Genomic DNA, 26,384 nt, shown 5'->3' on the forward strand with positions numbered 1-26,384 from the left:
TCCATCAGAAGGCACAGTGATGGTAGTCAGGGCAGCAGAGTGGGTTCTTCGTCAGACCTCATGTACCAGACGATCACAGCCCATCAAAGTGCTAGAGGTCGTGTACATTGTACGGAAGAGGATAGGGTCAGAGGATGTGTTTGTGCTTGGAGAGCACATCGGAGAAACGCAGTATGGCATAGACAGCCACCACCATACGCTGTTAACATTGGTTGTGTCCTTGTTTTTTAAGCTAAGGCTGCACCACATTGCCAAAATAACCAACCTTGGCTTACAGAGCAACAACATGCGACAGAAACACAATAAAACCGTCCTTTTCAAAGGGCATTAACCAAGCTATGTTTTTTGGGTCATTTTTTCATCTCTGTCTTCCATGTGTATACCATCACAGTAGTGTAGGTGGGGATTTCAACATGCTACATCTATATATACTTGTGAAGGGGACTATTGTACCAATTTTAATAGCAAATAAATGTCACTTTTATAATGGTTTAAAAATAGGAACTTTTGTGTAATTACTGATATATAATCAGAATAGTCTACATGAAACTTCAAAGTGTTACCTTTAATTTGAAACCTGGATTATGCTGCTACACCAAGAGGTTGCAACGCAATAAGCCTTTTCTGTTCAGTATTCCATATTTTATTATAATAATAATATTCATATTATAAAAGTATGTATGTAAATATAAATAAATTAGGACTGTGAAATAATTAATCACACCCAAATAAAAGTGTTTATTTATATATATATATATAAATATGTATACATATATATATATATATATATATATAAATATGTATACATATATATATATATATATATATATATATATATATATATATATATATATATATATATATATATATATATATATATATATATATATATATAAATATGTATATATACATAATTTTATTTATATTTTTATAGATCTATAGATATATCTATATATCATGTTACCATTCAGTACACTGAGTTTTAATAGCATATATTGATTTAACATAAATACCTTGTGCATGTGTATATTTATTGCACCTGTATGTTCTATTCAATGTTCTTTTCATATGAAATTCCATGGTTATAATTATTCATAAGTGTGCAGTATCATAACTACATGTCTGACTTTTGTTTAACAAACCAAACAATTAGACAATTGAGGAAGTTATGGTTATTTAAGTACATGCGCCTTTAAAACACAATGTTACGAATGAGCGAGCTGCCTGTGGCAAGATGGCCGCCACGTGCGGACGTCGACCCCCATTGGCCAGCAGCGCGGCCGAGACATCTAGCCTTTATTATGGATATCTATGACTTTTAAGGCCGCATAACGAGGACTCTTGGAATCCGACCAGACCTCGGCGCCGCGCTATGACGTAATCGGCCTTCGAATCCGGTCTTCTAAGGATGCGTCCTAGGTTTTCGAACAGAGCCATCATTTATGTTCTTGAAGATTATATGCTATTATTTAATATCTGTGTTTAAATTGAAATTATCTTTGATATTTTTAGATGCAGTCAATGAATAATGTAAACATTAATCATAAGGTGAAAATTTAGGGGAAAATGAATGAGGATGCTGCCGGACTAGGATTTTAAATCATAATTTTAAAACAATAAGTGCAGTAAAAACAGGAAATAAACTAAGAGTCAATTAAAAATGAACTTTAATTGATATAAGCTGAGTGAATAACTGAGAGGAAAAGGATGAAACAAGGAGAAAATTAAAAACGGCTGAAATGTTTCTGGATCATTTTAATGATAAACAGCAAAATATGAGACTTTATTGTATCAGAAGCATCATGGTGACAGAAATGATTTTAAACCCAGTTTAGTGATTTTAAACCCAGTTTAGTGATTTTAAACCCAGTTTAGTGATTTTAAACCCAGTTAGTTTAGTCAGTTAGAAATAGCTCCTGATCATGACTTCCTGGAAACGACACGCGCACCAATGCAGCTCTTTGGGCTCCACCATCGCTGTTAATGGAGCCATCACTGCTCTACGCGTAGAATCTAGGATTATAGCTCTACATGTCCTGTTTAGATAGAAAACGGCTGAGGCTCGCTCCTCCATGAGGGACACCGCTGAACTGCAGGACAGAAACTCCTCCCTATCGCTGGGGGGCAGCACCGTTAGAGGCCGGCCACATGTTTAAATAACACTGCATTTCCCAGCAGGCTGTTCGGTGTCGACCTTGGATTTCATCGAGCTGCAGCATGTCGAGCAAGGAGCCGAATGTAAGTCCGCTAAATGAGGGCGACTTGAACGGTTTGGTGTTTTCTCTCTGCGGGGCTGATGCTAATGAGACCCGGCTGTTCACCGGCGGGAGGTCCGCTCCTTTAGGGAGGACCGCCTAGCCTCTGCTAGGCTAGCGTTAGCCGGCTAGCTGTAGCTCCATGATAGCAGCGGTTATGTGATAGGAGAGCAGCTGATGCTAATGATGCTAACCTGGACCAGACCGCTGGGACTGGTCAGTCTGACCCAGTCTGCTGCTCCCGGTCCCAGTAGCTGGTCCGTTCCCCTGCCTGTTTGCTGACTGTTTGCTCTTCCACCAGCAGTGACACATGGATTATCCTCCCAATCCTAAACCTGGGAAAGATCCCAGAATCCCAGTTAGCAGAGGAGGCATCACACTGAGGGATTCAAACTCCAAACTCCTAACTGATCAAGTCTGGTTTCCTAACAGGGATTTCAGCTCTAGATGCAGAGAAACAGGCAGGGAAGATCAGTCTGTAATAATATTAGATTGATGGAGATCATTGATCTAGAACCCAGAGAGAAGATCAGGGTTTCCTTCTCTTTCTAGACCACAGGTGTCAAACTGGTTCCAGAAAGGGCCGTGTGGCTGCAGGTTTTCTTTCCAACCAATCAATAGCACACCAGACTCCAGTCATCTCATCAAGTCATCATGTTCAGATTGGACTCTCTTGATGAGATGACTGGAGTCTGGTGTGCTATTGATTGGTTGGAAAGAAAACCTGCAGCCACACGGCCCTTTCTGGAACCAGTTTGACATCCCTGTTCTAGACCTTAGACTGAGTGGATCATCTGTTTATTCTTTCTAATCTAGAACACTTTGGATTCAGAGATTAGAGAATATGTTGGATTATCTGGAGATGTCAGCAGCTGTGTCCTGCTGCCCAGAGGCTCCGCCCCAAGCTTCAGGTGTTCCTCAGGGCTGCTGCGTCTCTCCACACCTGTTCATCTCAGGAATGCTACGTGTCTAAATTAAACAACTTAATTTACTTTGAACAGACATGATTATCAGCCAACTAGCAGATGATGCAACAATATTCTTGAAAGATAGACACCGACTTTAAAGGAATAGTACACCCAAAACATGATTAGCCTTCATTTTCTACTCACCTCCATGCTGAACAACACTCTGGAGTACTTTTTTGATATCTCAAATGCATCTGGAGATCTGGGAGGCTTCTTGCTGTCTGCTGACATTCAAATAATGGAGGTCCATGGCGCCCGAGACAGAAAGGTCCATAAAAGTCCACAAAAAACGTGTCAATATTCCTCCATACTGCTCGTTCCTCCATAAAGCGCGTTCACGAGCCTACGGAAGCCGGCAGACCAAACCAGCGCATTCAGCTCGGCAAAGAACTCCTGCTCTTCCTCAACACTGAAGTCCTCAGACATTTTTCTTTCGTCGTTTCTTTCTTTGCACAGGTAAACAGCACATTTCTTCTTCTACGCTTGCATTATCGGCAGAGCAGACGCTGAATGCGCACTTTCATCTGGTTTGGTCTGCTGCGGTTTCCGTAGACTCGTGAACGCGCTTTCAGGAAATCCTATACACTACTGTTTATGCTCTAAAAACATTCTAAATGACTTCGTTTCGAGTAAATTCTGGATGCTACCCACTCAGGACACTTGGATTACATTGGACGAGCAGTATGGAGGAATATTGACACGTTTTTTGTGGACTTTTATGGACCTTTCTGCCTCGGGCGCCATAGACCTCCATTATTTGAATGTCAGCAGACAGCAAGAAGCCTCCCAGATCTCCAGATGCATTTGAGATATCAAAAAAGTACTCCAGAGTGTTGTTCAGCATGGGGGGGAGTAGAAAATGAAGGCTAATCATGTTTTGGGTGTACTATTCCTTTAAGCAAGGGATAATTAATGTCCCTTTAAATCTGAACTGAAAAACTAGGGAGCAAAACGAAGCCAATTTCTGAATGTAGAAAATCAAATTAAAGAATGCAAGAAGAAGAATGCTACAGAAGATTTATCAATACTAGGATAGATCTACCTCAGATAGAATGCTTATCTAGATGCATCTACGCAGCCTATTCCAGTGTCGTCCCAATTAAACCTATTGATCAAATTAGCCGGCGCTTCATTTAGAGAAACGATCTATGAAGAAAATCAGCTGCTTAAAGATGCAAAGGACGAAGGTCTGAAACTTATCGATTTTAACTGCCTTCATCGAACCCTAAAAATAAATGAGTTAAAATGTTGGATCAAACTCAGCAGCTACTTCTGTTTTTTATTTCAAGAATCTTTTTGAAGAAAATTGGAGGATTGTAATTTCTTCTTTGAGCAAACTTTAATGTAAACAGATCCTCCTGTACTGGAGAATGTTACCTGGAACAGAGGATAAAATCTGCCCCGCAGCAAATCTGTGCTTCGAATATATAATCCATAGCAGATTTAATGGATACCAAGAGTGTTTTATAATTATGAACAGAATTATAATTATGAACAGTGTTTCATTAAACATTTTAAACCCTTAGCTAGACTATAATAAATTACTTAGAGCACTACCACAAGAATTTATGGTAGTGCCAAATACTTTAGCACATCATCCAATACGCCCACAATGATCCCTGTAAAGAATTACTGAGACTTTGCTTAGATGATAATCCAGAAACTGCAGACTTCTGTTCTTCTCATGATCACTGAAGCAAACATAGATGGATTAAACACCAGCGATCTTCAGTCCCAACCTTTATCTCCAGGAACGTCACTTTTGCTCTAATATTGCAAACTAAGGCTGATGAGCTCTGCACTAAGCTATATTTTTCATTTATAAATTATCTCCCAAACTTGTTTTAAATGAGTTTAAGCTTTACATTAAATCATTAAAGATTCTGAAAAGTCCTAAAGCACAAATCATCTGATATTAGGGTTGTCAAAAGTATCGAAATTCAAAAAAGTATCGATACTGAAATGTTGTATCCGGATACAATACTCGTTTTAAAAAGTATTGATACAGTGCCGTCACCAGTGGCACCTAAGCAGTCATTCATCTAAAGTGCAGATTAGAGGACAATGCACTTTCTGAACACTCTGTGATCGAATAATTCTGTGCTCTTTTCAGTTTCAGTCTTTTTTTTTTGTAAGAGGTGCAGCTGCTGAGAATTATTTTTGTTTCTTAACTGGTTTGGCTAGTGTCATTGTTATGTGTGCAAAGCATAGCCAAGGAAGGAACACTTAATTTGAATTTTATACGTTTTTTATCAAGCTTGCTTAATATTATGCACAGCATACAACCTTTATTGTGTTTATTTATTGTATTTTATTTATTAATGAAAATATTTCTGTTGAATTTTGGAGTCTTTGTTTTTATCCTTGGGGTATCGAAAAATGGTATCGAGTATCGAATATTTTCCTTAGTATCGGTATCGAGTTGAAAAGTTTAGTATCGTGACAGAAGTAAACGGCTAAACAAAGACTGAATTCTCCCCTCCTGTTTTAATTTTATTTACATATTGTTTTTTATTTTATAATTGTTTATGGTTTTCTATTTATTTGGTTTAATGTGTTTAAATGTTTATGTGAATAACCCTTTATAGCCAGACCCCTGGATTTACTCTCTATCCTGTCTAGATTCTATGCTTCTATGTTTGTCTGTAAATGTTCATATTTTCAATGAAGGAAAGACAGTTTTCCGTCTCCTCCTGAACTGCAGCGCTTCATCCAGCACCTGAGGGACCTGACGGGCCGCATGTCTTCATCTGGAGGCAGAGGAGCCGGACTTGGCCTGAAACTTCTGCTGGGAGCTGGAGCCCTGGTCTATGGCGTCAGAGAAGCCACCTACACAGGTAGGGTTCACCTCCACACACCATTAGCATGAGCCGTTAGCCACACAGCCTGCAGCTGTTCCATTAGCATTAGCCACACAGCCCGGAGCTGTTCTATTAGCATTAGCCACACAGCCTGCAGCTGTTCTATTAGCATTAGCCACACAGCCCGGAGCTGTTCTATTAGCATTAGCCACACAGCCTGGAGCTGTTCTATTAGCATTAGCCACACAGCCTGGAGCTGTTCTATTAGCATTAGCCACACAGCCTGGAGCTGTTCTATTAGCATTAGCCACACAGCCTGCAGCTGTTCTATTAGCATTAGCCACACAGCCTGCAGCTGTTCTATTAGCATTAGCCACACAGCCCGGAGCTGTTCTATTAGCATTAGCCACACAGCCTGCAGCTGTTCTATTAGCATTAGCCACACAGCCTGCAGCTGTTCTATTAGCATTAGCCACACAGCCCGGAGCTGTTCTATTAGCATTAGCCACACAGCCTGCAGCTGTTCTATTAGCATTAGCCACACAGCCCGGAGTTGTTCTATTAGCATTAGCCACACAGCCCGGAGCTGTTCTATTAGCATTAGCCACACAGCCCGGAGCTGTTCTATTAGCATTAGCCACACAGCCAGCAGCTGTTCTATTAGCATTAGCCACACAGCCAGCAGCTGTTCTATTAGCATTAGCCACACAGCCTGCAGCTGTTCTATTAGTATTAACCACACAGCCAGCAGCTGTTCTATTAGCATTAGCCACACAGCCTGGAGCTGTTCTATTAGCATTAGCCACACAGCCTGCAGCTGTTCTATTAGCATTAGCCACACAGCCAGCAGCTGTTCAGTTAGCATTAGCCACACAGCCTGGAGCTGTTCTATTAGCATTAGCCACACAGCCTGCAGCTGTTCTATTAGCATTAGCCACACAGCCAGCAGCTGTTCAGTTAGCATTAGCCACACAGCCTGGAGCTGTTCTATTAGCATTAGCCACACAGCCTGCAGCTGTTCTATTAGCATTAGCCACACAGCCTGCAGCTGTTCTATTAGCATTAGCCACACAGCCCGCAGCTGTTGTATTAGCATTAGCCACACAGCCAGCAGCTGTTCTATTAGCATTAGCCACACAGCCAGCAGCTGTTCTATTAGCATTAGCTACACAGCCTGCAGCTGTTCTATTAGCATTAGCCACACAGCCAGCAGCTGTTCTATTAGCATTAGCTACACAGCCAGCAGCTGTTCTATTAGCATTAGCCACACAGCCCGGAGCTGTTCTATTAGCATTAGCCACACAGCCCGGAGCTGTTCTATTAGCATTAGCCACACAGCCTGCAGCTGTTCAGTTAGCCGTTAGCCACACAGCCTGCAGCTGTTCTATTAGCATTAGCCACACATCCCGGAGCTGTTCTATTAGCATTAGCCACACAGCCAGCAGCTGTTCTATTAGCATTAGCCACACAGCCTGCAGCTGTTCTATTAGCATTAGCCACACAGCCCGCAGCTGTTCTATTAGCATTAGCCACACAGCCCGCAGCTGTTCTATTAGCATTAGCCACACAGCCCGGAGCTGTTCTATTAGCATTAGCCACACAGCCCGGAGCTGTTCAGTTAGCCATTAGCCACACAGCCCGGAGCTGTTCTATTAGCATTAGCCACACAGCCCGGAGCTGTTCAGTTAGCCATTAGCCACACAGCCCGGAGCTGTTCTATTAGCATTAGCCACACAGCCCGGAGCTGTTCAGTTAGCCATTAGCCACACAGCCCGGAGCTGTTCTATTAGCATTAGCCACACAGCCCGGAGCTGTTCAGTTAGCCATTAGCCACACAGCCCGGAGCTGTTCTATTAGCATTAGCCACACAGCCTGCAGCTGTTCAGTTAGCCGTTAGCCACACAGCCTGCAGCTGTTCTATTAGCATTAGCCACACAGCCCGGAGCTGTTCTATTAGCATTAGCCACACAGCCAGCAGCTGTTCTATTAGCATTAGCCACACAGCCTGCAGCTGTTCTATTAGCATTAGCCACACAGCCCGCAGCTGTTCTATTAGCATTAGCCACACAGCCCGCAGCTGTTCTATTAGCATTAGCCACACAGCCCGGAGCTGTTCTATTAGCATTAGCCACACAGCCCGGAGCTGTTCAGTTAGCCATTAGCCACACAGCCCGGAGCTGTTCTATTAGCATTAGCCACACAGCCCGGAGCTGTTCAGTTAGCCATTAGCCACATAGCTTTGAACAGCAGGAGCCATAAATCTGATGGAATCTCCAAATAAATATAAAGAATGTCTTTTCTTAATGATTTAGCTTTTCAGTTTCTGATTGTTATAGAAAAGCAGTAATATTTCCTGAATGTTTGCGGCCTTCAGGCCTTCAGACATGAATCCATCGGTAGCTCTGAGTGTTTCTATGGCTTCAGCTGCTCCGTCTGACTGTCTGTCTGTCTGTCTGAGCAGTGGAGGGCGGCCAGAGAGCCATCATCTTCAACCGGATTGGAGGGATGCAGATGGACACCATCCTGTCAGAGGGACTCCACTTCAGGTAGCGTCTGCAGCGCCTCCACATGATGGAGGTTCATCGGTTTCTGGAAGATGGTCTTCTTCAGACCATTAGCTTCATTTTCTAACTTTGAAGGAAATATTTTATTGTAGTCGCCTCAGCTTTGGTCGGCGGTCAGACGTTCTGACGCCCCGTAGGAGGGCTTTTTCTTCCGCCATGTTTCAGGAGTTCTCTGCTTCGCTCTGGGAACCCCTGATCCAGCATGAAGGACAGAGGCTCCTCGAGGGTCGGCCCCATGGCCCCCCACGGGCTGCCCCTGTTTAACCCTGTTTCTCCTGGTTATCAGGGTGATCAGGTTCATTAACAGCTGTTATCAGTACAGATGATGTCATCGGGTTGTTACAGACATGGGCAATGTGGAGTCAACAAGTCATCTCCATGTCATGTCTTTGTTCTACCCAGCCAATTAACCAGGTGAGTCCAATCTTCACCGTGAATTAACCTGTGCAGATTGGACTCACCTGGTTAATTGGCTGGGTAGATTAAAGACATGACATGGAGATGACTTGTTGACTCCACATTGCCCATGTCTGGGTTGGTAAATATAATCCTTCAACATGAATCCGTCCTCCTTGGAACTAAAACCAGTAAAACTTGATTAAATCAATAATCCATAGAGGTCAGTGGGTCACCTGTCGCTATCAGCCGACCTGAACGAGCTTCTCAGATCATCAGTGGCTGCAGGCTGTTGCCATGGTGACGACATCACCTGTGCTGTCTCCATACTGCAGGATCCCATGGTTCCAGTACCCTATCATCTATGATATCAGGGCTAAACCCAGGAAGATCTCCTCGCTGACCGGAAGCAAAGGTAAGGATGATGATGATGATGATGAAGGTCTGCTGTCATGCTGATGATTGACCTTTAACCTTTGCACTGGGAGGCTGTAAACTGGCGCTGCTGCTGCTAACGATTAGTTTGCTAATTATAAACCGATTAATTAGCGGACAGACTTCCCTCTGAGGAGCTGTGATTGGAGCGCGCTGACAGAAGATTAACGCTTTTATTTATTTAGGATTTAAATTTATAGATGCTGCTGTCTGTCAGCTAAAGGCTGCAAATCAGACTAAATCTGACTGTTTCAGATTTACAGTAAACTAACCTGTGGCTCAGTGACGCTAACGGACATGATGGCGGCTCCTCTGCTGATGGATGGCGTTTAAAAATGGCTTCCATCAGAGACAGACTCCGCCTCCTCATCAGAGCGGAGCTCTCTGGGCTCCCAGCAGCAACATCTGGCTGAAAGTAGATATTCTGCCTAGTTATCCAGCCAGATGTTCAGCAGGTTCTGATGGTACCGGATAGGGCTGCAACAACCAATCGATAAAATCAACTTTTAAAAGCGTTGGCAATGAATTTCATCATCGATTAGTTGTGTCGCGCAATTAATGCGTCATCCGCCGCCGCCGTCATCACATCCACTTGACTGAAACGGGGGAAGAAAAAAATATAAGGCAGAGCGAGTCAGCACCGCAGGTGCAGTGTTGCCAACTCCGCGACTTTTCAGACCCCTCCAGCGACTATTTTTCAAAAAAGCGACTAGCGACAAATCTGGCGACTTTTTACGGTGTCACTGGCGGCTTTTGGAGACTCTTACGTGAAAGCATGTATCGTTCCTACTCTGCCGTGGGGCGCCTCCCCCATCCCAACCCCGTTCTCCCGCAGGAGTCCCTCTCAGCGCTGCAGTCAGAGCCTCAGCGTCCAGACTGCAAATGAAGCGCGCATGCACCGGGATTGACGGCGCAAATTAATCACAATAATTAAAATAGTCTGTGCTTTGTAAAGCGAAAATAGTCGTAACATGCAACTTTTGTCAAAAGAAATGAACATGGCACGGAAGCAACACTGTTACGATGCAGCACCTGAAAAGAAAACAAGTTGGAGCCTTCGATGGCAGGGAAGAGAGCTGATCAGCAGGGTGAGCGGCCATGTTTGTTTCATTTTAAAGTGGGGAAACGTAACGTTAGTTTCTCAGGTAGCTCATCTGATGCTTTCCTTACCGTGTTAGTAGGTTACAGACAGTGATAAGGTTGGCTACTTATTTTACTTTTAATTTCATTTGAATTAGCTTAAGCAGCGTTTATATTTTCTTTATAAATAAATTAACTTGCAAATTATGAGGGCAAGGCTTTTAAAGTTTAAATCTTCTGGCAAAGATAAAGTAAATGGAAGTAAAGCAGAATAAAATCCAGCAAGATCAGTAATATGTCAATTAATTATCTGCCACATTCCCCTGTAAATATCTGTCTTTGGAGGATGTGTTTTTTAGCACCCCTAGTTCTCTCATTTTTATTCCAAATACAATTTATAATTTGAATCACAGGGCTATTTTTATCTCTATGGTTCAGTATTTTCTCAAGTAGCAACTTTAACTGCTATACTTTCCTGTCTTAAAAGGCAGAACTCTTCTAGTCTAAAAAAACTCATTTGGTGAAATGGGGGGGCCTATTGTTTGAACCCCTTAGGGGCTTTTAAAAACAAAAATGTCTTTTTTTGCGCTTTATGAAACAAAGTAGCCTATATTTTGTGGATGTACAGCTACATTTCTCATGTAAGTTTGCGTAGTTTTAACACAAACATTTATTTTTCATATTGCACCAGTACAGTTAATGAGCAACCTGTACTTGTGTGCTTGCTTGTTCTGTCTAAAATGTTTATTTTGGAATAAAGAGGTTAATATAAAAAATATTTTTTGTCCGATTCATCGATTAATCGATAAAATTATCAGCCGATTCATCGAGTTTTAAAATAATCGTTAGTTGCAGCCCTAGTTCCAGAAGTTCTGAAGGTTCTGATGGTACCGGATGTTCTGAGCAGGCCGTGGTTCTGGTTCTGTGTCCCTGCAGACCTGCAGATGGTGAACATCGGCGTGCGGGTTCTGTCCAGGCCGATGGCGTCCAGCCTGCCCGCCATGTACCAGCAGCTGGGGAAGGACTACGATGAACGAGTCCTGCCTTCCATTGTCAACGAGGTCCTGAAGTCGGTGGTGGCCAAGTTCAACGCGTCGCAGCTCATCACGCAGAGAGCCCAGGTGCCGCCGGTTCTGGTTCTGCCCATCCATGTAGCTCGGCGCGGTTCTAACGGCGGTGTGTTCTCCAGGTTTCCCTGCTGGTGCGTCGGGAGCTGGTGGAGCGAGCCAAGGACTTCCGGATCATTCTGGATGACGTGTCCATCACAGAGCTGAGCTTCAGCAGCCAGTACACGGCAGCCGTGGAGGCCAAGCAAGTCGGTGAGTCCAAACGCCATCAGGCTGTTGCGTCACGTAGCCGCAGAGCACGCCCTCATCCTGCCATGTGGTTATCAGGAGCCGCCGTCACAGCTGACGTCCCGCCATCAACACAGAACACAGAAAAAAAGTTTCTAGATTTGGTTCTGGGCGACAAGGCTTTAAACCTTTAGTTTGAAACTAATCATCCTGATCCAGATGTTCAGTTATAGATTGGAACCGCTGCCAGTTCCTAATGGGATTAATTTCCACTGTTATGCTGATGATACCCAGCTATATCTGTCTATAATCCAGATGAAGCTAACCCATTACATAGATTACAGGCATGTCTGAAGACATAAAAACCTGGATGACTCTTAACTTTCTGCTTCTGAATGCAGACAAAACAGAAGTTATAGTCTTTGGACCAGAGTCTCTGAAAAAGAAGCTGATTAGCCAGTCACTTCATTTGGATGGGATTAAACTGATTTCAGACAATAAAGTAAAAAATCTTGGTGTTGTTTTTGATCAGGACCTGTCATTTAAATCCCATATCAAAGAGGTTTCTAGAATTTCCTTCTTTCATCTGAGGAATATTGCAAAAATTAGAAATCTCCTGTCCAGGCGTGATGGTGAGAAACTAGTCCATGCATTTGTTACTTCAAGGCTGGACTATTGTAATTCTTAACCAGTGTTGTGCCTGAACGCGTTCATTGAACGAAAGTTCATGAACTCGTTCATATTTTGGGCGAACGTGAACTGACCGTACTGCATTATTGCCTGATGAACGTTATTGTGAACTCGTTCATTCTGGTGTCTGTGAACGGCACGCTCTCTCAGTTTGCCAGATTTCTATAGAGTCCTCCAGGCGAAACCCCGGCTAAATCACACCGTAAACAGGCCTTAATATGTAGCGGGAAAAACACCCAATCTGGCAACACCAGCTACCAGCGTCGTAGCCTACAGCCGCGTGCGTCATCAAAACAAAATGCAGCGTGAAAGCCACAGCAGCATGGAGGCGACTTAAAACAGTTTTATGACCAGGTGGTCGGTGAGGATGATGGCAACAAGTTTGCCCGCCGGCTTTCAGTAAAAAAATCCGCACTTCAGTAACCTTAAATTCCTACCTCAGCCTGGTCCCTCAGTTTGTGTTAGTAAAATCTTCTTGAGCGGAGGTCTTCAACAGGGGATCCGCGACCCCTAGGGGTCTACGGAGGTACTGCATGAGGGTCTGCATGGTTAGTTGATATTTTTATATTCCCCCCCTGCAATTTTCCCCCCACTAATTGAAATGTCTTTAAATACTCATTAACATGAAATCAACACACTGTAGTAAACAGATAAATGGAGGCAGAAGATGTCTTTCAGTCATCAATGCTCACATTCAGCGACACACAGGAGCTCTTTCAAGCTGGGCACCGTTTCCTTCACAACAACCAGGAATCAGAATCAGAAAAACTTTAATAATCCCAGGGAGAAATTAATTTCTTTACATTACTCCATCTGTAATAGAGTGACTATAGGACACAATTTCATACAATATATATAGTTAGGGGGTCCCCGCTCCATCTCGCCATCAGTTTGGGGGTCCTTGGTCTGGAAAACATAGAAGACCCCTGTTCTTGAGGGTTTTACTATCCATGTAACTTGTTTGTTAAACCTGCCTGGTATAATTTTCCAGGATTCCTTTTTAGTATGTATTGAAATGGAATTTCAAATGGAAAAAAATTATTAAAATAAAAAAAAACATTTGCACCTTAAAGACTACTTTCCTATTTTTCTTTTAATAATTCCTCATAAAAAAGACCATTCAAGCAGCACATTTTTCCTGATGTTTCTGAGAATATACTGTAGGGGTGAAAGCTGCAGCTGCTACTAGTGTGAAGTGAATGGACAGCAACAAAGCGTTAAAGCAACAATGGGGAAATGCTGTCCCCTCAATGCTAATGGAAACCCTGGTTGGATAAGGATTCAAAACTGGATATGAAGATGAAATCTGACACACAGTTTCAGAGTTACAACTGATAAAATAATTGCTGTCTGTGGTTCTACAGGAGGCTATGGTGTAATTGAGCAATATATGAAAAAAATAAAAGAACTATGAAGTAGTTCATTTTTTGGAACTGTGAAATTATGAACTATGAACTGAACTAGTTAATTTTAAAATGTGTGAACTGAACTTTGAACTAGTTCACGTAGAAAGAGAACTTTCCCAACACTGTTCTTTACTATCAGGAAGTCCACAAACTGTAGTTAAAAGCCTTCAGCTGATCCAAAATGCTGCAGCCAGAGTTCTGATGAAAATTAAAAAGAGATTTTATAAACTGCACCCAGAGAACAGGATTTCATTCTAAGGTTACTGGACTTTGGATCTATTTTCTCTTTAACATGATTCTATCAGTCTGGGTTCAAATTAAAAATGAAATGGAAAAAAAAATAGCTGTCCTATGTGGACGTCCTGTATATATCCCATCATGCACCTTCTTCTTCTCCTCACTTGACTAGTTGAGCTGATAATGAGCTATTTTCTCCACTGTTAGATCAATAAAGTCAATCAATGAAGGAGCCAAGCGTTAATGTGGTGTGTGTTCCCTTCCAGCCCAGCAGGAGGCGCAGCGAGCTCAGTTCTGGGTGGAGAAAGCCAAGCAGGACCAAAGACAGAAGATCATCCAGGCGGAGGGAGAGGCTGAAGCTGCTAAGATGGTAAAATACTCACTGCTTTGAACTCTGACCTCAGCTGACCTTTGAACTCTGACCTCAGCTGACCTTTCCAGCTAGCCTGGGTGCCAGTCAGAACTTAGTCCCGCCCACAAGGTTTGAGGTCGGGAAGTTCGGTCTGGCTCTGCTCCATAGTAGCGCGAGTATGATCGCCCACTGTCAGGCGATCCAATCAAATTGTCAGGGCGGGCTTTATACGATGATGGACAGATGATCAACAGTAACGTAATCAACCACGTGACCAAAGCGCGCTTGGGTGACAACAACAATGGCTGCCGCTGGAGAGTTGAGGTGTCTAGATTCTGCTATTAGGTCTGTTCTAGAAGATATCGACAGCAAATTAATTTTAAAAGAGGAACAGAGAAACGCGATCAAGGCTCATCTTCTTATTCTAGGCGTGCAACTGCACGCTTTGATTTTTGTTGACAACAACTATGCCTCGCTTAACATACGTCACGCACTCCGTTGCTCTGATTGGTTGTAGGTCTGTCCAATTGAGTGCAGAGGCATTTTTTTTCCTGGTTTGTTGGAAACACGCCCCATAATCACAGCTCTATGGAGCAGCATCAGACTCATTCTGACTAGAATTGAGTAGGACTACGTCAGGCTAGTTTCCAGCCTCCATGTTAGAATATTTAAAGGAAAAGTTCAACAGCAGGAATAACCAATAGATTATTATTTATACCTAAAACTAATACCTTTCACAGTAAATTAATGAATTTAGCGTTAATTAGTAAAAAAATAAAACTTATTTGTCGTGGCGATCGCCATGGGAGCGGCCATATTTGTCCAAATATAGTAGCCCCTCCCTCCTGCCATCTTCCAGCAGTGACGTCACGGTGCGGTAAGCCTAGCGCCATTCTCCCCGCTTTCCAAGCTAAATCAATGGGAACTACTAGACACATCTGCAATCAACAACAATTATTGAAGATTTCCAGAGGACTTCACCATTGAAATTCACCAGAGCTATAGTGAAACTGACAATGCCCACGTGCATGGCAGCTGGATGCTGGAATACATCGGGGAAAAGTGGAAAGAAAAGAGTTATTCCACCTTTCTGATTCCTGATCCTCCACGGACGGGTTGGTCGTTGGATCGCCAACTTGAAGAGGGAGGATTTGCCATCGAACTTCTGGCCAGAGAAAAAACCCGTAATATGTAGCCAACATTTGGAAGAAGAATGTTTTCCAGATGACTTGGATAATAGCGCGTTGTGACAAACACCAGATACAGCACTGGGACTTGATCAACAGCCGATACCGCACCGTGACAATGTCACTAACCAGTAGGTGGCAGTAGTGTTCTTTGACAAACATGGATGCCTCCAGTAAAGCACATTCACATGAAAATTACTCTGAATTAAAAACACTGATCATTTATTGAACAGGATGGAATCATTTCAGATTTAAAGAACTTTAGAAGTTTGGATTCTGAATATGAGCGACTTTTCCTTTAACTAAACCTGCAGCTGGTTTGTGTAAAATGAGTCCAAATAAGCAGAGAGGTCTGCTGATGAAGACTGGCTTTCCTGTTCCTTCGTTCTGTATCTGGTTCTCTGACAGAGTATAAGGGCCCTATTGGCCCTAATGCTCTGTGGTAGTTTGCCTCCAAGGTTCCTGCCCTCCAACAACCTTCCCTGTTGTTAGGTGGAAAGAATATCCCTCGCCCCCCCACCCCCCTGGGTCTCGGCCCCTCGGGTCTTTTCTCTAATCAAACTGTTCTTTTCCAGTTGGGCCAGGCTGTGACCAAGAACCCAGGTTACCTGAAGCTGAGGAAAATCAGAGCGGCTCAGAACATCGCAAAGACGGTGAGTAGCTTCCTTCCTACACTGATGATGATGATGATGATTATGATGATGATGATCTGACGCTCCGCTTCTAGGTCTCTACGTCTCAGAACAAAGTCTACCTTAATGCTGACAGTTTGGTTCTGAACCTGCAGGACCAGACGTCCTTCAACAGGTGGGTTCCTCTGCCTCTCTGTCCTTATGGTCCATCTGACAAGAAACAATCCACAGAGATCTGTAGACGGATCCATACCCAGCTGTCTGTGGACGGATCAACCCGTAGATCAGTCTATAGATCAGTCTGTAGATCTCCACCTCCAGTCTCCCCTCACTGAGGAACAGGAGCCCAGGATAGAGCTGGAAGCAGGAACTCTGTTCTAACCTGAAGGGGACAGACCTCCTCTTCCTGGTCCAGAACCTCAGTTCAGTTTATTTTGATATTCAGTTCACAGTGTGGGTTTTCCCAGTGACTTGGTACCTCAGCTGGTCTTCTTCCGGTCTCCTGGTCCAACGGATCAGAGTCTCCTGCACCTAGAAATCCTGTCCATGGAGGTTCTGAACGGGTCCAGAGGGAATGTAGACCAAACTCCTGCAGACTGTCCTGTCTGTATTAAAGATGGTGGAATATCTGAGACTGATCAGTCATTCTCGTCTCCTCTGATGGCGGCAGTTTATGAGCTGGATCAGAAACACGTTAACCTGCAAACATCCTGAGACCAGGAAGGACGGCCCATGCTCATTAGATCCTGGTCCTGAAGGTTCCTGCTCTGCATGTTCTGGATGTTTCTGAGCTTCAGCAAACCTGATGATCTGCTATCAGTTGATAACAGGTGTGGAAGCTGGGAAACATCTAGAACCCGCAGGGCAGGAACCTTCAGGACCAGGATGGAAATCACTGAATCAGAGGCTCATTTGAAACCAAGCAGCCATTGAAACGAGCTGATTGGCTGATCTGTTGTTTTCCAGCTTTCTGTCTGCGCAGAAGAAGTGAGGATGAGGCGTAACCAGTGGCGACGCAACAGGAAGAGAAGGACGGACTTTCTCTGCCTCCATCATGTTTAGAAGTGGCTTTTATATCTTTCAGTCTGTACACCTGTCTATGTGTAAAGCAATAAAGTGGTGTTATAAACGACCTCGGCCTGTTATTTAACGGATCGCTTCAAGCCCCGCCCACCTGAGGCGGGTCCCGTCATCTGCTCCATCGATTGTGACCTCACCCATCGCCTCCCATTCAGTTCATTGCTAACGCTAGCTTCAACACGGCACCCCTGCAGGCCTTCAGACCGCACGCCATGCAGGCGGCGTCTGCTGCTTCATCTGATCCTCACTAAGGTCCAGTAAAGTGAGTCCAGATGCTTCTGCTGCTCCTGTGTTCGATGCCAGAGAGCAGCTTTGCTATATTAGCTGTGATCAGCGGGTAGAAAGTAGTTAGAATCTATGTTGAAGTGAGAAAGTCCTCCTGAAAACATGGTCTGTGCAGTCAGTTCATCCAGATTACCATCCTGCCTTCAAAGATTATTTCTCTGTGGGAGCCGCTCAGACCCCCACATACCGGCGCTGCGCTGTCACTGGGAATCCCCAGCAGCAGCTGCCTCAGGCCCGCTCACACTACAGCGAGCGGTCTGACCTAAAACAGCAAAGGTAGCAAAATAGATCCAAGCTAATTTATTCCCACTGATCACAGCTCATCTAGCTGCTGTTGTTCCAGGCAGAGAACAGATAGCGTAGCTCCGCCCACCGCGCATCACACCCATATTTCCACCATGCAGCTGGAGCAGCACAGATGCTTCAGCACATTAGAATGAAAGTTGGAGAAGCTTCATCTCTGAAGCAGCAAGCATGTTTCTGCTGCCTGGGTTCTGAACGTAGCATTAGAACCAGTAAGGACCATCATGGTGCGTTCGCACCAGAGGCCTGTGGTGGATTCCTGTCCAAACTGGGCGGGGAAGCATCCAGTGGTGAACTCCACACAGTGAGAGCATTCACTGCCCCTCCCACACCTGCTGCTACTAGATAGAGCTGAGGAGTCAAACAGCAGCGCCGCATGGAGAGAAGGGAGCGCTGATCTCTGCGTTGAACCTTTCTATGAAATCGGAACACGGCAGCCAATCAGGGACTGGATGGAGGAGAAAATAATGTTAAAGGTAGAAATAAGGAATGCTCTGCAGAGGGCTTTAGAAAAGCCTAGAAGGACCGTTGATCATCCTCCCTCACCTGCAGCACAGAGCCCGGTCTGTCACTGCCCAGCATCCAGCTTCCTGAGGGGGAGGGAGTGGATCTGTTTTTCCAGAAGCTGATTGTCTCCCCAAGGAGATTCTGACGTCACAGAGAACAAATGAACTAAATATTAAACAATCATTCCAGCCACTAAATAAGGTCAACATGGCCGCCATTAGATTCAGGAATGATAAGTTTATGTCAGGAAGGTGAGGCAGCCCCAGGTAAGATGGCCGACCTGTGAAACACTAAGGAAAAATATCTCTACATAGAAAATCCTTTTAAGAGTTCAATCTGTTAATTAGGCTGCTTCCCTCAGCTTCTCCTTCCTCACCGTTCACAATAATTCATGTTTGTCATTAACATCAGAAGATGGATCCTTCCTCATGGAATCACAGCCTCGATGCAATATGAATAAAATATTCAAAGATTCAATAATTGGTCAATTTAAAACACCGACAGACTTCCTCCATCGCCTCAGACTGGAACCTAAAGTCCATCTGTTGACCAAATGAAAGAAATACCATAGAAACAGTTAATCTAGAATGGGAGTGAAAAGCATTCTACCTTATTATATCTACATTAAAACTAGTAGGGAGTTAATAGAGCGATTTATCCAGCAGCTCTGTGGCTTTAAATCAACTTAATTTAATACTGAATTATTTCTTTAAAACAGCTGTTCTGTATTAAAGAGCTGGAGCTGCTGCCCCCTGCTGGCCGGTCCTGGATGAGCAGCAGACCGTGAGGAAAAGAAATCAGACCACAAACAGACTGAAGGAGGAATTTTCTTTATGTTCTTCAAAAACATCGTTTCTACAAACAACTGATGATTTTAGCATCAGACTCAGGAACTGAGAGATTCTGTGAAACGTTCGGATCGATGGCTCACGCCGGGATGCGGCTGCGCAGGTACTCCAACACCGCGTCGGTTCCTTTGGCCAAGATGGCCGCTCTGGGCGTGCGGAACGGATTCCCCTCCAGACTCAGGCAGCTGAGGGTCAGTCCAGCAGAGGGATGATGTCATAGTGAACAATGATGGTGAAACATTAAACCAGGACATGCGGAGGGAAGCTGGGCTCACCGGAGGCTGGTGCACAGGCCCAGCTCAGGAGGGACGCTCAGCAGGTCGTTGTTAGATAGATCTAGAGTGGACAGACTGAGCAGCTTCAGACGGCCGGGATCCAGACCACACACCTGGTTGTTCCCCAGCAAGACCGTCTCCAAGGTCATGATGTCATAGAGGACTTCAGGGAAGGAGCTGAACCTGCCATGACAACAGAATGAGGCACAGAAACACATAGAAATGCAGTATGTAGAGAGCTTTGTGGGCCTCCCTCCTGCAGGGGGCAGTGTGTTCAGCCCAGCGGCTGAAGGCTGGTCTGCTCTGCAGGGACCATCGTCATGTTGATCCAGATGTTCTCCAGATGTTTCAGGGCAGCAGTGAAAGCACGTTTTCCTCCGTCTGTTGCTGAGCTGAAATATTTCTATGGTGTCTTTTCTTGGTCCGATCAGAGTGAGTTTATAGAAATCTTTTACCAGATTCTAAGAATGATTGAAGTAAAGAAGACAGAGAGCCGCTGCCTCTTTACTCTAAACAAGGCTGAAGTCTAGATAAGATGCTCTATGAGGGAAAGACCTTCATGAACTGAAGCTGTTTTGCTTCAATGTTCGAGTCTCAGAAAGTTCTTGATGCGGGGGGGGGGGGGGGGGGGGGGGGGGTAGTTCCATAGGGGTTGGGTTTAGCTCCATGGGGGGGGGATTGTGTACGTTATATGTACTGAACTTGCTCCAGTCAGAGCTTTTCTCTCCGTCTGTAAAATAAATGAGATCCTTTTTCTCCGTCAGTCTTCTTCTCCCACAGCTCAGCCTCGGTAAGCAGGACCTTGGATCAGGTCCTGGTGGATCTGCTGGTACCTTCTGGATCACGGCTGCAGATCCTGCTTCTGCTTCAACCTTTTCTCTGGTTTCCTGTTTTCTAAAAGCATCGAGCCATGATACTCCCACCCCCATGTCCTGCTCTCCATTCTGGGCCTCCTGAACAATGAAAGTTTAATTCTGGATTTACTTGGATGTTCGCCCAGCTTCACGGTGAGCTCTGGAGTTTGGAGGAAAGTCATGAACTGAAGGAGGATAGAAAAACTAAAGCTAGAGTCTGCAGAGGTGTGAATACTTTCCTCGGGTTGTATTTCTGCTTGTCTGTGTTTCCTGTGGAGTCAGTCATGCAGGTGTTCTGCAGACCTCAGGAATACCTGTTGTAGTTCAGGATGACGGAGCGAAGCTTTGGCAGCGTCTTCATTTCACACGGCAGGTCAGTCAGCTGGTTGTTCCTGAAACACATAAGATCAAAGTAAACAGGAATCCTGAACCACATCCAGACCAGGAGCAACCTTTCCTCTCTACTGTCGCTGTATGCTTGATGCCAGGGAATCACTATGGGGGCACTATAGTGACCCTATAGAGTCACTATAGTGCCCCAGAGTCAGATTAGTGAGCAGGCGTCCCTGAATGTACGGTAGTACCTGAGATCCAGGTGTGCGAGCAGCTGGAAGGAGCAGATGTGGGGGGAGCAGCAGGTCAGTCTGTTGAAGGCCAGGCTGAGGTCGGTCAGTGAGGACTGGAACTGCAGCAGTCTGAACAGAGAACACGGTGCGGTCAGCGGCCGCGTTCCATCGGGGTTCTGGTGAACCTGGAGCGCCGATCGTACCCGGAAGGGAAGGAGGTCAGCTGGTTCCTGCTGAGGTCAGCGGTGATTATAGCTTGATGCGCTGCGGCGTCAAACACCTGCTCTGGAACCTCGGCCGCCTGCTTGTTGCTGAACACAGAGATAAACACCACTGCACCAATGCATGATGGGAAAGACCAGCTTAGTAGAACCTGGTTCTGTTAGGCTGGGATTAAATGAGGAACTTTGCATTAAAGCCTCTGATGCATCTGAGCAGATTTTCCTGTTTCCTTTGTAGATTGATTCCTGCTTATTTCTGCATAAAGCAGACTAGGAATTTATTTTTCTCCAATGATCAAACTAACATTCCTGGGAAAAGTATTCAACCACTAACATTCCCTTATTTTGTTGCATTCTAACCAGTATTTCAGACGCTGTTATTTTGCACTAAGTATTCCATGTTGTTGGAGGGAGATAAGAAACAATATATACAAAAAAAAGAAACAGGTTTAAACTGGAGGGAACCAGACTTTGCGCCCCCCCCCCCCCCCCCCCCCCCCAGTCTTTATCCTCTGATGTATTAAAGCAACATGGCGGACCGACCAGCTCAGCCCATTTAGCCAGATGCTAACCAAACCTTGTTCTTCCTGATGGTTGGAGCCTTTTGTCGTGGCTGGGCTCTGTGATTGGTCTGTTGAATCATAATGGGAGGAATTATGAACTGAATTATAAAGGTCTAGAAGCTGAACCCCCCCTTTTCCTCTGATGTTTTTTTCTCTCATGACAAAGAAGGCTTCCTTCACCCCTCAGTCAGACCATCTGACCTCTCTGTCCAACACCTGAACTCAAAGGTGCCTCCTTTGCTCCTGAGGTGCAGCTGAGTTACCTGGAGCTGCTGGTTCAGCTCCTGCTCTGACCCTCCTGTGTGACATAAAGACCACTGGGCCCAAACGACCAGAGGGACTGATGGGAATCCAGGGAGACTAGCGTTAAAAGCTGCTGCTGATGGCGGCGGTAAAACCATCTGACTTTAGGCTGTAGTTTAGTTCTTAGTAAAAAGGCTGAGAATGAACTGGTGCTACTGGTTCAAACTTTAAACCATCCATTAGGTCTGGGGTTTGGTCTTTAGGATGCACTAGTCTCTGTTTTAAGGGTCTGTCTGGTTTGAAATGTGGAATTCTGTGTTTGGAGAAAATCTTCCAGAGTTTCTCAGAGTTTCTCAGAGTTTCTCAGTAACCAGTGATTTATTGATCTATCCCAGCATCAGCATCGCTGAAGCTTTCAAACTAAAGTCTTTTCTGAGGAACCTGCAGACTGACCTGAACTCCAACGTCTTCAGGGTTTGGACTTTCTGCAGGTTGACCAGAGCCTCAGAAGGTAAAGTCAGAGCAGTTGGTCCCTCAGCGGCTCCCTCAGGCTCCTCTGGGGGTCGAACGGATAGAAGCAGCCAAACGTTAGAGGCGACTCCACGCAGAGAAAGAACAGCAGGTCTGGATCTGCTGGACTTTCCTTCAGTCTGCCTCAAAGGCCGGATTTAAACCAGGCGTCTGAAAACCCAACCGCAGTCCATCAGGTCTACCCTCTGACCAAGACCCAAACTAATTCACCCTGTTTAGGTACCAACAAACACGGCGCCCTGCTGAAGCATTCACCTCCTTAGCTTTCAATACGCTGCAGCTGGATTCAGACGTTGATTCTTCTTCATTTGATCAATCAACACAATAAATATGAAAAGAAAATCTATAAGCAATAAAAACAAAACGGGCAAATTTCCCCTCTCTGTTCCCTCACTTAGTCTCACAGACATCTGGACAGACATGGCAACCAATGACATGATGTGTTGTAGGCATGCACGATATAATCGGCCCCCTATCGGTATCGGCCTTAAAACTGAATATCGGACATCGGCCACCCCACCGATATTTAACCCGATATTTGATCAGCTTCTGAGTTTCTAAAGTCTAAAAATATATATACTACTTCTTCTTCTTCCTCAAAAACTTCTTTTTTACAGACTTAAGAACTTCTAAAGACGAGGGGAAAAATATTGATCCATTAAAATATCCCAATATCTTCCTATGCTGATATATTGCCATTTAAAAACACCATATCAATCTCTTTTACTAATGAAATATTGCTATATGTCATCGTTATGCTACGAAATCCCCCGAAAATTCACCAAATGTTGCCATATTTTTATATGTTGATATATTGACGCGGTATCGATCTATTTTACTAACAAAATCTCACAAGAATTTGCAAAATATCACGAGAGTTTGTAACAGAACGATGAAATTTCACCAGATTTTGAAAGTAAAATAGATCGATACCGCGTTTTTAAAAATCTATTTGATATCAGCATATGAAAATATATTTGAGTACATTATTTTTCAAAGTGTCAGAAATGGATAACAAAACTGCTATTTTCAATGACTACTTATTTTTGTCCAGCTTTAACATCGGTATCGATATCGGTTATCGGCTACATGAGTTTTAAAATATCGGCATATCGGATATTGGCCAAAATCCCAATATCGTGCATCCCTACTGTGTTGTGGATGATGTCATCCAGAAGTAAACAAACATGGCTGCCCCGGTGGACGGACCGGCAGACTCTCCGCTTTGGCTTGAAAACCCTTCGCTTCATTTTGAAAAGAGAGGGTGATGAAGATGCTCCTTCCTCACTGGCTGTGCAACCAATCAGCTGTTGCTGTGATTCAATTACGCTCTTAAAATGAATGAAACTATTAAATTACGTTCTTAAAAAGAATGGACTGCATGCAACGCTATGCTACAGGAATATGTGTTGAGCTGTTGCTAAAGCTTAGACCAGCTTTATTCACTAAGGATTTAAACACTGATATAACATTAGTGTTCATGTGTTCCTCAGATGCTCGTTACATTTCCATTACCAAGTCTAACCAAGAGTCATTTAGTGGAATCCTGATGTCTATTCGCTGCTAGCTATTTCACAGAGGGTAAAGAATCATTTAACTAAAGGTTATTGGTTCTTGATTAAGCAAATCATTGAATAAAACATCAATAATGTTTTATTCACCTAATGGATTTGCATTGTGAATTGGTCTGAAAACATTCCAGTTTCTTTAAAATTGGTGAAAAGCTAATTTGATCAGATCCCAAATTATTCCAGATAAACTTTGGTTTCAAACTCAGAATCCATCTTAAACTGTAATATGTTTTTCAACCGTTTCCCCCTTCCTCTTTGTACATATAAGTTAGTTTAGTTTGGTTTAGTTTCACTAGTCTTAGTTGAGAGTGTCAAACTGAAATATGTTTGACGTGGAGCTGAATGATTTTTGTTAATAAAATCTTATATTTTGAACAGAATTTGTGGAGAATTTATTCCATTAATGTGCAGAAATAACTGTTTGACCATGATTAGTGCTCGAATCACTCTTTCATCTATTGTTCTAACACACAGTTAGTAGGACTGTGTGTCATAAACAGTATATAACAGACGAAATAATATCTGATTGAATAAGATATTTACCACCCCTACTGGGGAGGGCAATAAACATCTTAAAGTATCAGAAACATAAAATTCCAACTGGCTGGGAATAGAATTTAACTATAGAATCACAACACAGGAAGCGACAGACGTTGATGTTCATCACGCTGCTAAGCAGAATGTAAATCGTGCGGCGCGGCAGGAAGCTAGGATTTTAGTAATGATTACGGAGGCGGTCTGTAAGATGAGGCAGTCTGTAAGATGAGACGGTCTGTAAGAAGACCACGCCTTCTTTCCCCGCCCGCAGAGCTACCATCAACCCTTCACTTCCTGTCGGTGTTTCCTAACCTTATGTCTGCGATTCACTATCAGAACTTTAGATTTTAACACAGATCAAAACACAAGGAAAACTTCACCTTTAATCCGTCCTCTTAGATACTTCAGGAGATCACTGGTTCCTCTCTGTGGTTAGAAGAAAAGATTTCTGTTAATTTCTTGATTTATTTATTAATTTCTCCACCAGCAGCATAAAGATTCTCTGATGAAACGGCTGAAAGACTGACAGCACTGATAGCACATGGATTAAACTGCTGCTGCTTCATTTAATCTAAGAAAATCCTACGATGGTCGCAGAAATAACCTCAATCTGACAATTAGGGTTTGCTATGATAATATGAAATCCATCAGAGTGAGAACGTCCACTGACTGGACGTCTGAAGGACTGCTACCCCTGATGAGTCCAGATGTTCACCAATGTGCACCAGAGGAGCCTGGGTCCCAGCCAAACCCAGGCGGCCGAGGTTTGAGGACGTGTTCCCGTTGTTCAGGTTTAGCGAGGAAACGACTCTACGTCCGTCTGATGGGGGTTCAGACACGTCAGAAGATACAAATCCAGAGAACCGTCAATGACCCAGAGAGCCGTCAATGACCCAGAGAACCGTCAAGAGCCGTCAATGACCCAGAGAGCCGTCAATGACTCAGAGAGCCGTCAATGACTCAGAGAGCCGTCAATGACCCAGAGAGCCGTCAATGACCCAGAGAGCCGTCAATGACCCAGAGAGCCGTCAATGACTCAGAGAGCCGTCAATGACCCAGAGAGCCGTCAATGACTCAGAGAGCCGTCAATGACCCAGAGAACCGTCAATGACCCAGAGAGCCGTCAATGACCCAGAGAACCGTCAATGACCCAGAGAGCCGTCAATGACTCAGAGAGCCGTCAATGACCCAGAGAGCCGTCAATGACTCAGAGAGCCGTCAATGACCCAGAGAACCGTCAATGACCCAGAGAGCCGTCAATGACCCAGAGAACCGTCAATGACCCAGAGAGCCGTCAATGACTCAGAGAGCCGTCAATGACTCAGAGAGCAGTCAATGACTCAGAGAGCCGTCAATGACCCAGAGAGCCGTCAATGACCCAGAGAGCCGTCAATGACCCAGAGAGCCGTCAATGACCCAGAGAGCCGTCAATGACTCAGAGAGCCGTCAATGACCCAGAGAGCCGTCAATGACCCAGAGAACCGTCAATGACCCAGAGAACCGTCAATGACTCAGAGAACCGTCAATGACCCAGAGAGCCGTCAATGACTCAGAGAGCCGTCAATGACCCAGAGAGCCGTCAATGACCCAGAGAGCCGTCAATGACCCAGAGAACCGTCAATGACTCAGAGAACCGTCAATGACCCAGAGAGCCGTCAATGACCCAGAGAGCCGTCAATGACCCAGAGAGCCGTCAATGACT

The 26,384-nt window shown here is 44.3% G+C and overlaps 2 protein-coding genes across 2 annotated transcripts in view; one reads left to right on the top strand and one right to left on the bottom strand.

Moving 5' to 3' along the window:
* The first annotated feature begins 2,084 nt into the window (after positions 1 to 2,084).
* phb2b (prohibitin 2b) lies at positions 2,085 to 17,430 on the top strand. Its single transcript, XM_038274634.1, has 10 exons — positions 2,085 to 2,238; positions 5,928 to 6,060; positions 8,486 to 8,570; positions 9,320 to 9,399; positions 11,436 to 11,620; positions 11,689 to 11,818; positions 14,394 to 14,497; positions 16,242 to 16,319; positions 16,394 to 16,473; positions 17,265 to 17,430. Exons 1-10 carry the CDS (start codon positions 2,218 to 2,220, stop codon positions 17,287 to 17,289), a joined length of 921 nt encoding a protein of 306 aa, XP_038130562.1. The 5' UTR covers positions 2,085 to 2,217; the 3' UTR covers positions 17,290 to 17,430.
* Positions 17,431 to 19,287: 1,857 nt separating this feature from the next.
* Positions 19,288 to 26,384, bottom strand: part of lrrc40 (leucine rich repeat containing 40) — a 38,889-nt gene continuing 31,792 nt past the window's right edge. The window contains exons 9-15 of the mRNA XM_038274619.1: positions 25,063 to 25,108; positions 22,497 to 22,599; positions 21,220 to 21,327; positions 21,035 to 21,145; positions 20,765 to 20,842; positions 19,597 to 19,779; positions 19,288 to 19,506 (exon numbers count right to left, since the gene is read on the bottom strand). Of these exons, the coding sequence (XP_038130547.1) occupies positions 19,401 to 19,506; positions 19,597 to 19,779; positions 20,765 to 20,842; positions 21,035 to 21,145; positions 21,220 to 21,327; positions 22,497 to 22,599; positions 25,063 to 25,108 (735 nt within the window). The 3' untranslated portion in view covers positions 19,288 to 19,400. The remainder of the gene's footprint in view (positions 19,507 to 19,596; positions 19,780 to 20,764; positions 20,843 to 21,034; positions 21,146 to 21,219; positions 21,328 to 22,496; positions 22,600 to 25,062; positions 25,109 to 26,384) is intronic.

Source organism: Cyprinodon tularosa, unplaced genomic scaffold, assembly GCF_016077235.1.
Source record: "Cyprinodon tularosa strain WSP-4 unplaced genomic scaffold, ASM1607723v1 ctg922, whole genome shotgun sequence".
Taxonomy (NCBI): Eukaryota; Metazoa; Chordata; class Actinopteri; order Cyprinodontiformes; family Cyprinodontidae; genus Cyprinodon; species Cyprinodon tularosa.